The sequence below is a fragment of the Malus domestica genome, chromosome 12 (assembly GCF_042453785.1).
Source record: "Malus domestica chromosome 12, GDT2T_hap1".
NCBI classification, from domain to species: Eukaryota; Viridiplantae; Streptophyta; class Magnoliopsida; order Rosales; family Rosaceae; genus Malus; species Malus domestica.
Genome location: NC_091672.1, coordinates 18,097,518 through 18,112,620, shown reverse-complemented (window position 1 = coordinate 18,112,620; position 15,103 = coordinate 18,097,518). Strand labels below are relative to the sequence as shown.

The following is a 15,103-nucleotide window of genomic DNA, read 5'->3' as shown; positions in this document are numbered from 1 at the left end:
TTGCACTAAGGTAGCTTACGGATTCTGGAAGACTGCCTACGGCTTGCCCTTTGGGCAGTAAAACTGCGTTAAACTTATACAACCACACATTCTTGTGAAAGGTTAAACAAGCTAGCACGCATATATGAAGTTTTATCCACTGTCGACATGCTATATAGTCGATAAGCTTCACTTCTGCCAATCGTGGAACAACTTACACCAAGTCCTAAAGTGTTGTGATACTTGCTATGCAACCTACAGAATTGGAGAAAGTCAAGTTAATAGCCTAGTGGTTACGCGGACTTGTCTGCTTCGGTAAGTAAGGCATCCGGCTACCAACCCTATGGCTAACAACTTTGCAATGTTCTACACCAACACCTACAGCTGCATAGGCTACACGGACTTGTCTGCTTATAAAAAAAGTAGCATGCTTGCCACTGGTCTATCAAGTTTAAAGGTTAGGGCATGAACAAAAGAAGTGAAGATGAAGAAAAGAGAAGGAAAACATGTTTATAAACAACTAGCAAAGGCCGAAGGAGTTCAAGCAAAACAAGAGCTACAAGGAAAAACAAATAAAATCCTAAAGGCTACCTAGAAGACTATAGCAGCTTGGATATCCCACGACTACTCAGTCGCCACACCTTCAGCAGCCGCGACGCTCTTAGCAGCGGTATCATTCGGCGCTTCACCCCCGGCTACCCCAGCCTGGGCACTAACTTCTCCAACTACTTCACTAATGGAAGCCTCAAAAGTAAAATCAAGCAAGTCTTCAGGATAAATAGAGAAGGTTCGAAACCTCGAGCCCAGCCTTTTCACCTTTCAAGTGCTCATCCTCCCCAAGCAAACTAACATGAATGCTCTGCAGCTCATCCACTTCCTTCTTCAGACTTTTGTTAATCTTCAGTACACCTTGAAGTTCTAACACTTGGGGTTCAAGCATATCGATGATTTTCTTGAAGTGGATCACTTGGTTATAAGCAACAATCAACTCTTCATCATTTGCAGCAGAATAAAGCTCAGAAACGACATGCTTAAGATCTTGAATCTAAGGTATGTGACATCCGATCTCATTCTTTGCACTTTCATGCTTAACTTGGATTGCGTTAAGCCTAGTCTTCAAGTTAACGATCTATTGGCGAGCGGTCTCAAGCTGCAAAGAAGTGGGGGCAGAAATATTAGACCCCTTCAAAGCAACGAGCTCAGAATCTGCCATAGTATTTGCCATCTCCTTAGCAGCCTTGCTATATCTGCATCATAGCAAGCAGAGCAGTCCTTCTATATTGGGTCGTATGCTTCGCAAACGAGCTTGGGCAAACACCTTTCTGACACCATTAACAAAATTGGCACAAGCGTTCATGTTTTCAAGAGATCTGGTTTTAAAAGCACATAGATCTCAGCAGCCTCCCCAGAAGCAGGCTTAGTCGATTTCTCACAGCTGCTTACGCGAGCAGTTTCCTCATTCCCAGCAGGCGAATCAGTCTCAGCAGCATAAGGAATGAGCCTTGACGCCACTTTACCAGCAGAGTCCACCTTATCGCTCTTCATAATAGCAAGCATCTCCAAATGTGAACCGGACTTAGCTCCTAACACACGTCTTGGTACAAAATTCGGCACTAGGGGCATGACAGGACCTTTATGCCGAACAATCCTATCAGCAATCGTACTAGCCATTCTTGACATGGCAGGTCCCACATGCTCAGATCTAGTAGCCTCATTTTTTGTCCCCTTGGAAAAAGTCAAGTTAATCACAAGCCTGGAGGTAGTCGGCAAACCCGCGCGAGCAGCAAAATAAGTATTTGGTTTTTTCTCAACCGGCATCTCTTAAGCAGGCAGTGAAGATCCCTTTTCCCACCTTCACTTGCAGCAGGATCCACAATAGTGATTGGGCGAGCCAATGCATCCGCCTTGATCCTATTCACCTCATCTTTTGGGAGTAGCCCACGTTTCTCCTGATGAAGAGAGTTAAAGTAGCCAACGCCATTCGTGGTACCTAGCAGGGGAGTTCAACCCAACATTCCAGCAGCTCATGAGGCCTGCAACCTCTTCATTTCTCTCAATCACCGGCCTAGCTCGGGTTATGTCCAAAAGCCTAAAAGGACATGAGCCATGTGACTCACTTAGTACTGCGCCCCAGTGCCACAATCCGCGACCCCAGCCACACAAGCTGCCCTTGGTTCTAGCCAAGTTGAGTAGCTTAAAGCAGTGGTCCCTGCCACAATACCTCATCGGCCTATGCTAAGCTGACTCGTGGCCCATGCCAGCCGACGTGCCGCACCACCCCGACGGCTGGCCCGCGGTAGCACCATCTAAGAAGAAGACAAGGAAAATTAATTTTTTCTTACCTCAGTGCGGCACGAAGAAGACGAAGAAAGCAACGAAAGACGATCATTTGCATGGGCAAGATGTAGAAGATTGCTAGATGAGGGGGAACAAATATCCTCTAAGCTATCTCTCTCTTGTAGGGTAGAATAAATCGCTCTCCAAAGTTGATTTAATAACCCACTTAAGGTGGACTTAAATAGGCTTTGAGAGAAATTTATTTCCCTTTCCTAGAATGATCTAATTTCCTATTAAAGAGAGAATCTATATTAAAATAGGAAGCAATCCTAAGTTTCCTAAAGCAAGAAGATCTCTACATCTGCTGCCATTTTCTGCGAGCAGCCCAACAGGTGTAGGGGCATTTGTGGAGCCAAAAATATTCACAAGGCGACACGTGGATTTTTGACAAAAAAAGACAAAACTACCCTTGGGGCATACCGGGATTCCTACGCGCAAGCAGCAGACAATTATCCCTCAACCAATTCAAAAGTGCCCAAAATAGGTATCAATTTAAAACCTAATTTATTCATATATTTCCTATTTCATTATTTAGCTAATCAATTAGCTAAATACTATCCTTATTCCATAATTCCTAAAACATTCCTTCTAAAATAATGATAAATGGCTAATTAATGGGTTAATTAGCTAATTATTCCCTTAATTAGCATTTAGACCATTCACTTTAGCCTAACTCCCACAAAAAGGCCGGCCATCTTTCATCCCCAAAAGAAATCAGCATTTCCTTCTACCTTTTTTCCTTTGTATGACAAATAATTAGCCAAGTTAATTAGGGAGTTATTGGCTAATTATTTTGTAACTCCTAATTAAACCTAAATTAAACCCAAAAAACCCTAGCTAGGCCGACCACCTCTTATCCCTATAAATATACTCCCATTCTCACCAAAAAGCCAATTCCAACACACTTGCAAAATTCTCAATACTCTCCAAACACTTTTCTCTCTAAATTCTAACTTTGGCATCGGAAGTTCTTCGGCTGAAGCCCCCCATTCATCGTGGGCGCGTGAGGCTTTTGGCCTTGACCCTAAGGTGTTAATTGTTTTGTAGGTGCAATTTTGTCCAAGTTCAAGGAGGAAGAAATTTGCATCCACACCAACAGTTGAACTAATATTAAAACAAAATTCCATGAGATTAAAATCAATTAATCCACCGTGTATTATACACAGGAATTAGGGTTTTGTCTACACCAGGACACCATACACGTACGTTAGAATATATATAGGATGTGGTAAACACCATAGACTAGACTACAAGACTGGTCACAATTCCCAGACATAAATCTTCTGGATATAGAAGGAAGGAACCATCTGTTAGACTGCTCATGAGTGCTTGCTGACTATGCGCATCCCCCAAACTCCAATCCTCGCGTTCAAACTTTGATCCATTCAAATGTCTGAACAAACCAACAAGGGTGTTTTTGTCACGTTGGATTGGATTGATAGAATCACCACATGGCACCATGACCTTCCATTGACGTGGCAATAAGCCAATTCTACGCATGAGTGCAACCTATTTTTTAATTTTCTTAACTAATCACAAACTCACATGAAGTGAAAGTTGAACTGTTAATTAACGGTTGATTATTTGTTGTGAGTATTGATCGCCAAGCGGCCCAGGCCGTATCATCTAACATAGCACGTTCATGTATGAGCATAGCTTGGCTCCCTAATTGTGACCAACATTCTTCTTTATCTGCAATGTAAGTTTCAATTGACACATGAACATATACAAATCGTTAAAACATACCTAAAAACAAAAAACTTGCGCATACGCGTCAACAAGACGGAGGAATATTCTGTGGAAAGAATGGTCAATTGCTAGTAGGCATAAAGGGTCAAAGGCTATGGCCAATAAAAGCCTTTTCTCCAAAGACCTTCCAAAGAAAACTCTGTAATATTCAACTGGTCTCCAAGCAGTCATAGGGGGATGTGGTGCTCGTGTCTCATTCTTTGCACGTTTGAGTCTTTGATGACTGCCTTTTTGCTTCTTTTAGGCGTGTTGAATCGTTAAATTGCTAGTTAGGCACTTTTGCTAACTTATTTAGTTATAACGTGTTTACTTTTGCACCTACATAACCACATACATTTGAAACGGCATCCATATGATATTATTTTAAATTGAATGAAAAGGAAATTTTTGTTTGATCAAACTAATTATGCTTTTTATTTTCTAAGCCACCATAAATGCTAGACTCGACAAAAGTATACAAAATAATATGATACGAACACGTATGAATATTTAAGCGTTAGATTCGAGCCATGTTTAGACGGGTTTATAATGGTTTGTCATGATTACTAATGTGCTTGTTCACAAAACACAACACTAACACGTTATCTTTGTGAAATATGTATTTGTTTACTTTGTAAATAATAATTTTAAATTTATAACGTATTTATTTTTTAGTATGACTTTTGTTTTGTTTTTTTTTTTTCATATCTGTTATCTATGTGTTTGGCCTAATTTATTTTGCGGTCAATGTCATAAGGTACATTTGATATTATTAAGTAATTATATTCGTAATTTGTTGACGTGTGAAAAAAACAATTTGACATGTAATATTCCGACACTATAGTTAACAAGTCGAGTTCTAATTTAAAAAATATATTTTTTTTTGGTCGATAATTTAGAATATTCAAATGGAAAATATTTAAGTTGAAACTCAAACTATGGAATTTTGCAGAATTGAGGTCAAAACCCGCGGGCAATATTATATTGCTGAGTCTCCATTTCTGTTTCTTAGGTTGCTCTCCTTAATCCAATTTTAATTAGTCCCAAACTTCAAGATTTCACTATTCAAGCAAACCCAAGATTCAGCAGCAAAAACCCAAGAAAAAAAGTGCATCCAGCTGCTGGAACATGAAGTTCCCACTTCCTTGCACAGATTGCTTCTCCTCCTCACCTAAAAAGGCCATTGAAAGAAGTATGCAAGGTATTATTAGGGTTTGGTTGTTCTTGGTTTTTGCCGCAGTTTACTGTGGTCTTAATTGCTTTATGGTACTTTTTTTTATACAACCCAGATGGTCAAAATCCAGAAAACTTCAGAATTTTCTCTTGCAAGGAGTTGAAGTCTGCCACCAATGGCTTCCATTCCTCTAGCAAGCTTGGAGAAGGCGGATTTGGCTCTGTTTATAAGGTTTTTCTCTCACCTGCAACATCAAATTCTGCATATATTGAAACCAGTTACATTTATGATTTATGTGTGTGTTTATATACATAAAAGTAAACTGCTGTGTGACCGCCAAACTATTACAAATTGATCCTGAATTTTTTTTTTCTTGTAAATTAATCCTTGAATTATTTGAAATTAGCGAAATAATCCCTTACTGTCAAATTCGATGAAATTTCTTTCACTTTGCCGTCTAATACTGGTACTTGACCACCTCATTCTTGAGGGGGTAAAGTCATGCCAGTATTTGACTGCAAAATGAATGAAAGTTCATTCAATCTGACGGTAAAGGTTGAATTGGCTTATTTCAAATAGTTCAAGGGGTTAATTTAGCAAAAGAATAGTTTGGGTGGTTAATTTCAATTGGAGTAATAGTTTAGGGGGTCAAACCTGCAGTTTACCCTATATATGTATGTAATATAGATTATGTTTGCTGATATGGGGTTGATTTTGATTGAGTTATAAAGGGTCAGCTTAGAAATGGGAGCCTTGTGGCTGTGAAAGTTCTTTCCGTTGAACTCGAATCGATGAGAGGAGAGAGAGAGTTCATAGCAGAATTGGCTGCTCTGTCTGTAATCAGACATGAGAATCTTGTTAGGCTTCAAGGGTGTTGTGTTGATGGAGCTGCAAGATATCTGGTCTACGATTACATGGAAAACAATAGCCTCACACACACTTTACTTGGTAAATAATCATTCATCCGCTTCTAAATTCTCAATTTCTACCTGAATAATCCACATTTTAACTGGTTTTATTAGGCAAATTGTGAAGGCATTAACGATTTGATATTGATCAATAGGTGGAGAGAAAAACAGGATGAGGTTTAGTTGGGAGGCAAGACGGGGTATTTCGATTGGAGTAGCTCGAGGACTCGCCTATCTACACGAGGAAGTTGATCCTCACATTCTGCATAGAGACATTAAATCCAGCAACATTCTTCTTGATAAGAATTTCATACCGAAAGTAGGCGATTTTGGGTTATCGAAGTTGTTAAGGGACAACCATTCTCACGTTAGCACTCGTGTAGCCGGGACAATGTAAGTTGTTTGAATCAGTAAATCTTCTTGCGTTGTGATTGGATTACTCTTTGAAATGCTACTGCGTTGCTAATGGGGTGTCTCACAATAATCCAAAAGAGGTTATCTTGCTCCAGAATATGCAATTAGCGGGCGTTTGACTCGAAAATCAGATGTCTATAGCTTCGGAGTGCTGTTGTTGGAAATTGTCAGCGGCCAAGCAGTTGTGGATTTTGACATGCAACTTGGGGAGCAGTACCTGGTTCAGAAGGTAAACAAATTAAATTAGAGCATCTAATTACTACTTGCATAGTGCCTTTGGATGCATTTTTGGTATAAACATAAGAGGATTTGGCGAGATTAGCTCCTCAAATAACAGTCAATATTAGACTGAAGCAAAGTGGCCTTGAACACGCTTTCGATTGTAACTTCAAAACTGAAGCAATGTTGTTTGTGAACTTGCAGGTATGGGAAGCACACATGGCCGGAACCCATGTACAACTAGTTGATCCTACGCTTCAGATGAACTTTCCTTCGGACGAAGCCATCAGATTCTTGAAGGTAGGCCTACTTTGTGTGCAAGAAAGGGCCAACCACCGGCCGCGAATGTCAAGGGTGGTTGAGATGTTGTCCGACAAGGAAGACATCAAGGACTCTCATATTTCGCAACCCGGACTTGTTTCGGATTTCATGGATATCAAAACGAGGCAAGAGAACTCATATGATCATAGCACTTTCTCCAAGGCCTCTACATCTAGCAGCACACAAAATCAGTATAAATCTGAGGATTATGTGTTGTCCTTGTAGCCATTCTGCAAGGCTTATTTTTTCTCAACTTGTTGATAGCACTTTTGCAAAGTACATGTGTACAAAGTTAGCTCCCAGTAAATTAATGCGAAAACCAGCATGTATGTTGAGCTTTTCTCGACCTGTTTCTGTTAATTAATTACTGTGCCAAAAGTTCATAAACAAGAAGTAAAAGGCAAAAATTACATTACCGAATGGCTATGACATCCAAACCAGTTCTAACAAGAACCAGACATGCATTATACGTATGCTACATGCAAAATTCTCTTATCCGAATGTTAATGTACAAGATTTAATATAAATCTAAACGAAAAACAGAAAATTGCAAATGTTATAAGAGTAAATTGTAGCTATGGTCCTTTAACTTTAACTCAATTGGAGTAATGATCCCTTAACTAAAAATCCATTATCATTGGTCCCTCAACTCATCAAAATGTCCAGCTATGGTCCCTCAACTAAAAATCCATTACCATTGGTCCCTCAACTTTAATTCAACTGGAGAAATGATCCCTTAACTTTAACTCAATTGTAACAATGGTCCTTCCAACATAACTCGTTTTGACAAAAAATTTGACGTAGTTGACGAAAATGATCATAAATACACGAGTTGAGGGACCCTAATTATATGAATGGTTATTCCAACGTAACTTATTTTGACAAAATTTTGATGAAATTGATGAAAAAGACTAGCTACACATTTTGATAAGTTGAGGGACCAATGGTAATGGATTTTTAGTTGAGGGATCATTGCTCCAATTTGATTAAAGTTGAGGGACCATTGTTACAATTTAGTCAATGTTATAATGCTGGTCGACCAAAAATGAAGCGGGCGACAGGCGGTCCAACCCGGCTCTAACTTCCAAGCCTCACTTGTCGACCACCCAATTTCCAAGCCAAGACAGTGCCTCAAGTCACTAGGACATGTACCTTTTGAGTGCGAGAAATGTGAAGAACGACTTGACTGGTAGTGGAGGGGCCTTTTGGCGAAAGGGACTATATGCCACATATATGTCCCTCAACTTTTTGCCCACTATTTACTCGGATCACCTCAGAAACCAATCAATTGACAAGCTTTTGAGTTGTCAAATTGCACAAAACATGCTCAACCAATCAACAAAGCACTGAAAGGCCACTTACCTTTTCAAGTTTTTGTCTTCAACTTGGTTATGGTATGCACGGCCACTGTGGGGCGATGAGAGAAGCTGCAATGCAAAAGTCACAGAGATAAGGTTATTTCCCTCTTCCAAAACCGACTCGTCGTAAGAGTGCTTGGATGAGTTGGATTTCCATTTCTCCGTTGATTCAGTTCACAAGATGCTGCTGTAGTTTTCACACTTCTGAGTTCTATAGTGTGTTTTTGTAAAAACTGCAAGCAGATATCAAATGACCGAAAAATCGCGGTTCAAAGAGATTATATCTAATGCAGTGAATGATTCAATACTCCTCAAATCATAAGTAGAACTGGTCAATGAATAATATGAACAAAATCATCGAAGTATGATGATGATAGTTCAGAAATTTAAATTGTTACCGTCATGACTAAACACAAGAAAGAAATGGAAGATTCTGCTAATACAAAACGCAACCACAGAAAATGTGGTAGTAAGTAAAGAATTTGTTAAATTGATAATGAATCATATGCTCGAAACCATCGTATAAAATGAAATGTTCAGGGCATAATCATGCATTAAATCTAAAATAGTGGCTCCCAAATTCAAGTAGGGATGGCTCTCCAATGCTTTACATGAGAAGGGAAATTATTGGATGAGTATCAAGTGGAAAACTAGTGTGGAATGGTACAAAAATCATGTTCCCTTCGCTTTGTGAGGATTAAGGGAAATTATCCGAGACAAGCAGATTAATCACTTCATTTACAAGCAGCTCATAAATAGATGTACAGTTGAGGAAGATTAGAGCAGTACTTACTGAAACAGTTGTAACAAATATTTGTTCAATTAATCTTTGATGAATAGCCGGCGACCTGGTTCAGAAACTACAAGGTCAATCCATCTTTCACAATGTGCTCCAACCAAGATGCAATATCCGACATTGTAGGACGCTCGGTTGGATTTTCCTTTATCGCCAGTCCTGCTATATCAGCAAGCTTGAGCAAAGGCTCAACATTTCTCGGGAGAGCTATATAACGGTCGATTATGGCAGCTGCCTTGTTCTGTTTGATTAAAGGCAGTGCCCATTCGACTACACTTGGCGGAGTGTAATCTCTGTCATAAGCTTTCCTTCCACTGAGAATCTCTAGCAGTACTACTCCAAAGTTGTAAACATCACTTGCTAAATCTCCATTGAGATCCCTGTCATTAGATGTAAGGAGTCCGAAATCTGCAATCCGCGCACTCCATTCAGCGTCTAAAAGAATGTTCGAGGTCTTGACATTGCGATGAACAATGGGAGGCATGAATTCCTTGTGAAGGTACTCAAGCCCCTTAGCAGCCTGCATTGCAATTTTCAACCGAAGGCTCCAATTCAGGGCTGAAAGCCCACCATGGAGATGATCATAAAGCGTCCCGTGGGCCATATACTCGTATACAAGCAGCCTTTCCCCCATCTCTGAGCAGTAACCCAATAAGTTTACAATGTTACAGTGGCGGATTTTGCTAAGGACCTCTAATTCCATTTCAAAGTCTCGACTGTTTGTGTGAATTATAGTGGCAGCATTTGCTCTCTTGACTGCAACTTGCTGTCCATCTGCTAGCACAGCTTTGTAAACAAAGCCAAAACTTCCCCTGCCAAGCTCGTTAAACTCCTTGAATCCGTTGGTGGCGTCTTTTAGTTCTGAGAGACGGAACACTTGAGCAATCCCAGGACAGGGAATCACGGATGGAGGAGGGTTTGGATCCTCATTATTGTCAGCTTCCAACTCTGCTTTCCCAATGCAAGATTTAAACTGCTTTTTGCTCCCTTCTTTTTTTCGAGAAGTTAAACGGGGAAGAAGGCACCAACAAATTAATATCAACAAAAAACCCAAAGCAGAAGACCCGAATATGATCACCAACCTACGCACATGATTCCAGAGCTTTTTCCTCATTTCTGGAGGTGTTTGAAGCCCACAAATATCCCAACAAGAGCTGTTCTGGCAAAGAGAGCAAGCTGTGCACACTCTATCAGCATGTTGAGTACATGAACTAGACAAGAAGAATCCTTCGGAGCAATTTGACCCGCACGAGGAACAAATCGTAAGATCTTTTCGAACACACAAGCTTGTCAAATCAACCTCATTGAGTGCGCTAGCATTGAAAGCAAACTCACCTTGCCCACAAGAACCAGGAGTGCAAAGACCTGGACTGCACAATTGCAATGGAGGATCATAATCGGTTGGGGAGGAAGTTGCATTGGCAGCCCAACAATCAATCACCAAATCATCTTCCCTGATCCCACAAGTGGTATAATCCGACGAGGCAATCGCCATAAATCCGGAAGCCTTTGGAATCAAAGAGGAGTTAAACATCCCCCAACACTCCACTCTGTGATTATCTAGTCGAATCCCGCAATAATGATGATCACCAGCAGCCAAAGACGCATACTGAGTTCCATTTGGATGACCATCCAACAAATCAGCATCACCCCAACAATTCAACTCACCAAAATCTGAAATTCCACAGACTGAGGCCCTCCCTGAAGCTAAAGCTGTGAAATTCTGTAGTACCGGACCCGAAACACCTAAATTCGAAGAATTTGGCCCCCAACAAATCAGCCCTCCATCTCTAACAGCTCCACAGCTAAACCCTTCACCAGAAACAACCCCTTTGAAGACAAGGTTAGCAATTGCCTGGTCAGAAAACAGAGTGCTCTGTTTCGAACTTAAACTTCTATTCGAAGTTTCAAAAATTTCCCAGCAATCTACAGTTCCATATTCATGGTCAGAGTAATACGACCCTCTAATAGCACACACATGGCTCTTCCCAGCAGCAATATGAGAGTAACCGGTGGACTTGAATGGTAGAGGAACAAGATCTATACCTGGGGAAACGGAGATCCAACAATACGCCTGCGAGGTGTTCGCTAAAATACCACAAAGAAAATTTTCACCACCGGAGAGAGCAGCCATCGACGGAATGTTGCTGAAAGAGGCGGAGGACGAGGATGACGCCGAAGACGACGTCGATGGAGAGCTGTTGAACCCCCAACAAACCACGCCCTGCTTCCCGCTAGCGTCTATGGCGCAAAAGAAGCCATCTTTGCCGAAAGAGGCCGAGATTGGTCCCATTGATCCGAACCCAGATGTGGAGGTGGAGCATAAGAGCAGGAGGAGAAGCAGAGGAGGTACGGACCGAGATAACCCAGAAAGGGCTTGCTGGGTTTGCATGGTTTTGCTGGGTTTAGAGTTAGATCAGTGATGCAGGCATGGAGTGGTTCGATGGTGAGCTTGCATGTCCGTGATGTTGTTGTTGGGTTGCTGAAATTAGAGCTGTGGGTGTGAGGATGGTGACGATGAAAGAACGTGGGTGCGGCAGCCATTTTTACAGTGTTTTGGTGGACCGTTGGAACGTCAAAGTACTAGAACTAGTTACTGAGTTTAACTATATTTTAAGATATTTTAATGCTAATAATTGGTTGGATTTCTTTTCGTTTCCTGCGCCGTATGTAGTTACTGTGTGTACCGTCAGACATGGATTACGGATCGCCACTATGTCGGGTACATGCTTAAACAAGAGGGGAGAGTTGGGGGGTTTGACTACCGCATCACTTTGAGTTCTTTACCATATAATTTTAGTGTTCAATTAATTTGTGATCGTTTGAGTTCTTTATATGAATTGTTTAGCTGTTTACGTGGTGATCTATGATGGATTAATGCTTCTAGATCTGTCTGGTTTGTGTCAAATGAATGTCATTATCACATTTTCAGAGTTGTCATGTTCGTAATTTGATACGTATTATGAGTACATTTTTAGAACTCTCAAGTTTGTATGAGATATAATTTCATCTAGGTGTATGATATTGATTCTTCATAGTTTCATAGCAGGTTCATGTTTGTGTGAAATATGTATCGTCAACACTTCTTCAAAACTATCATGGTTGAGTCAAATACATATCGTTAACACTTTACGAAAGTATCATGTTCAAGTCAAATACGTGTCATAAGCACTTTTTTCTAATTGTCCTCTTCATACTGGATACAGTAACACTTTACAAAAGTGTCATGTTTGTGTCTAACACTTGTCGTCGACACTTAATCAAACTTGTCATGTTCATATTGAAAAATACTTGAAGAAATTTCATGTTCGTTTCAAATACATGTTATATTCTTTAAAAAAAAAAAGAAAAAAAAAAAAAAATCCTAACCATGAGGAAAAATTACAATTTTCGCTTGTTCATTTTTCAACCAATTCACCTTCCTCCCACATATATCACTTTCTTAGCCAACATCCATGGTTCTAATATATTCTATAAACATAGCATATCACTCTGATAAAATAATCAGCCACCAACATTCAAACCAGATCCAGTTCGTCATAGTGAGCCATTTAATATGATATACACAAGTTGACTAATTATTCAGACTATCAGATAGCTAAACCGAAAGTTAATTCCTATTTCATTTCATGTGTTAAATATATTTCACTCATTTCTTATAAAAATATATCATTAGCATTGTCCACTCGTCTAAGATAGCATTATTTATGAATATTTTATGTTACGTAAAATCACACCTGCGACAGAAGATATTGGTGTAAAAAATGGACCGATGCAGGAACTATTTGGTGGATCCAAATGAAAATGGAGGATCTAATGCGCATGAGCAAATCGTGTTGGTTTGCATTTGATATATAGTAAATGAGACCATGTTGAAAAGTTGCTACATATTAAACATCATAACTAGTACCAACTGAAAGAAGGAAAAAAACCCCACCAAGTAGAATTCTTTATAACTAGGAAATCTTGAGCAAGTCGTTCTGCATGTATCACTGATATATGGTGTTACTGATTAACATATAGTGGCGGGTCAAACTTTAGGGGTTCTCAAGGTTAAAGTACAAGTTTTGTTTGGATAGAAATATAGTATGAAGCGCGCAAAAAACTTCAGTTTATTCACTAAAGTATTTGATCGAACACTAAGTGGGTTTGTTGTCGTTAGTCAAACGATGTTGTGCACATGTCAATAGATACAACATATGCGTAATGAATCTGATGAGTGATATCAAAAAAATTGGTCCCAATGTACATCTGCTCTTGTTTACATATTGTTATGGAATGAGTTGGTGCTAAGTGAATTTGAAGCACTGATCCATCGCCATTTAAACAACCGTTTCTTTAACTACTAACTAATTTTTGTTCTAACAACAATAACATTCTCCCCAAATTCAGGCTACAAGGTCTCATCAAGTTGTGCTCTCTTGATAGCTCAAAATCTTAACAAAAAAAAGTGTTGAGTTGGAATCGATCCCATTCTACTTAAGGATTCTTTTGGTTCCGTAAAAATTAGTATCGAAAAACCATGAACAAAGAACTTTCACCGCGTTTTCTTCCAACTTTTTGAGCTTAAGAATATTGGTTTTAATAAAGAATACAGGCAATGAACTCATATATTAAGGTATAGGACGAATAATATGCATTGTTAACATGAGTGAATATATGATAAACATTACACATGAGTGAATATATTAAGGTATAGGGCTAAAATCATAACAGACATGATGGGAAAACTTGTAATGGACATTATTTCTGAAGGTGTCCCACTTGACAAGCAAACAAACAAACAAGATAACCTCAATTGATTTAATTATTTCTACTAGCAATGAATTCAATATTTTAATCAAACTTTAGATTTTATTTAGATCAAAATCTCAATATATATTAAAGCATTTGCTGCCAAAGATCAAGCCCTAGAAATTCTCAACTGTTATCTTATGATATCACGTGGTTGCTAGGTCACATTTGTCTGGCCTCTATTGGGAATGGCTCTGGTCAAAACCATTTCCCTTTTCTGTCAAAACAAACCCTATGGGGCTGTCTCATATCCCACAAAATCATATACTGTTGGTATATAGATTGAGCACTAAGATGGGGACTTTGGGACGATGTTTTGGTCAATCCAAAAATTCTGTCCAATCCAATGTATGTTATGATTTCAAAATAAAGTTTTCGGCGTTTGGTTTAAAAAAAAAATCATGGCATAGTATTATTATTTCATTCATATTTAATTAGAAGTATATTTTTAATTGGAGAATCATTTTTGTACTTCTTGTTATACCTCAACACTTTCTTGTTTTTCATAGCTATTTAATTAAGTGATTGATCAGGATAATAAAAAAATTAAACCATGTGAGAAAATAAAAAAATTAAACCCTCATTAACATAATCTTTCATAAAAAAATTATAACGAAACATTGATGTTAGAAAGTAATCGCGCAATTGATATCACTCCCTAAAATACAAACATGTCTTATAACACGTTAATTAATGACACAAAATCATGACAGTGATACAAGCACATGATAAAAAAAACAAAAGATGGCAACATATTTTCACTTAACTTCTCAAACACATCTTTATTTTTGTATATCAAAATACACAAATCAAACGAAAATAATAAATATAATTCAACATAAATATGTAAAATATAAAATTAACGTATTTATCATTTCTCAAAAAAATTTACTATTTCTCCACATGGGAACCGGATCCCCTCCTGAGCATAGGGTGGGGATCCTCCTGATCAGACCATCTAGATCATTGAAATTTAATCAAACGGCTACAATAATTATAATTTTTAGAAAGTTCTCTATTTGTAGCCATTGAATCAAATTTCAATGGTCTAGATGGTCCGATCAGGAGGATCCCA

General features: G+C 39.0%; 2 protein-coding genes across 2 annotated transcripts; one reads left to right on the top strand and one right to left on the bottom strand.

The window, feature by feature from the left end:
* The first annotated feature begins 4,415 nt into the window (after positions 1-4,415).
* Positions 4,416-7,426, top strand: LOC103450059 (putative serine/threonine-protein kinase). Its single transcript, XM_008389378.4, has 6 exons — positions 4,416-5,245; positions 5,334-5,449; positions 5,950-6,166; positions 6,282-6,519; positions 6,619-6,769; positions 6,964-7,426. The coding sequence occupies exons 1-6, from the start codon at positions 5,173-5,175 to the stop codon at positions 7,303-7,305; spliced, it is 1,137 nt and encodes a 378-aa protein (XP_008387600.2). The 5' UTR covers positions 4,416-5,172; the 3' UTR covers positions 7,306-7,426.
* LOC103450058 (serine/threonine-protein kinase-like protein CCR1) lies at positions 6,759-12,151 on the bottom strand. The gene is made up of 2 exons (XM_008389377.4): positions 9,232-12,151; positions 6,759-8,507 (listed from the first exon to the last, which is right to left on the bottom strand). The coding sequence occupies exon 1, from the start codon at positions 11,624-11,626 to the stop codon at positions 9,299-9,301; it is 2,328 nt and encodes a 775-aa protein (XP_008387599.2). The 5' UTR covers positions 11,627-12,151; the 3' UTR covers positions 6,759-8,507; positions 9,232-9,298.
* Between the last annotated feature and the right edge of the window lie 2,952 nt (positions 12,152-15,103).

Bases quoted from the DNA above. Each gene is read 5' to 3' on its own strand.
- LOC103450059 (XM_008389378.4), top strand. From the start codon at position 5,173: ATGAAGTTCCCACTTCCTTGCACAGATTGCTTCTCCTCCTCACCTAAA. The intron at 5,450-5,949 runs GTTTTTCTCTCA...TGAGTTATAAAG, and splicing joins GATTTGGCTCTGTTTATAAG to GGTCAGCTTAGAAATGGGAG. The intron at 6,520-6,618 runs GTAAGTTGTTTG...ATAATCCAAAAG, and splicing joins ACTCGTGTAGCCGGGACAAT to AGGTTATCTTGCTCCAGAAT.
- LOC103450058 (XM_008389377.4), bottom strand. From the start codon at position 11,626: ATGCAAACCCAGCAAGCCCTTTCTGGGTTATCTCGGTCCGTACCTCCT.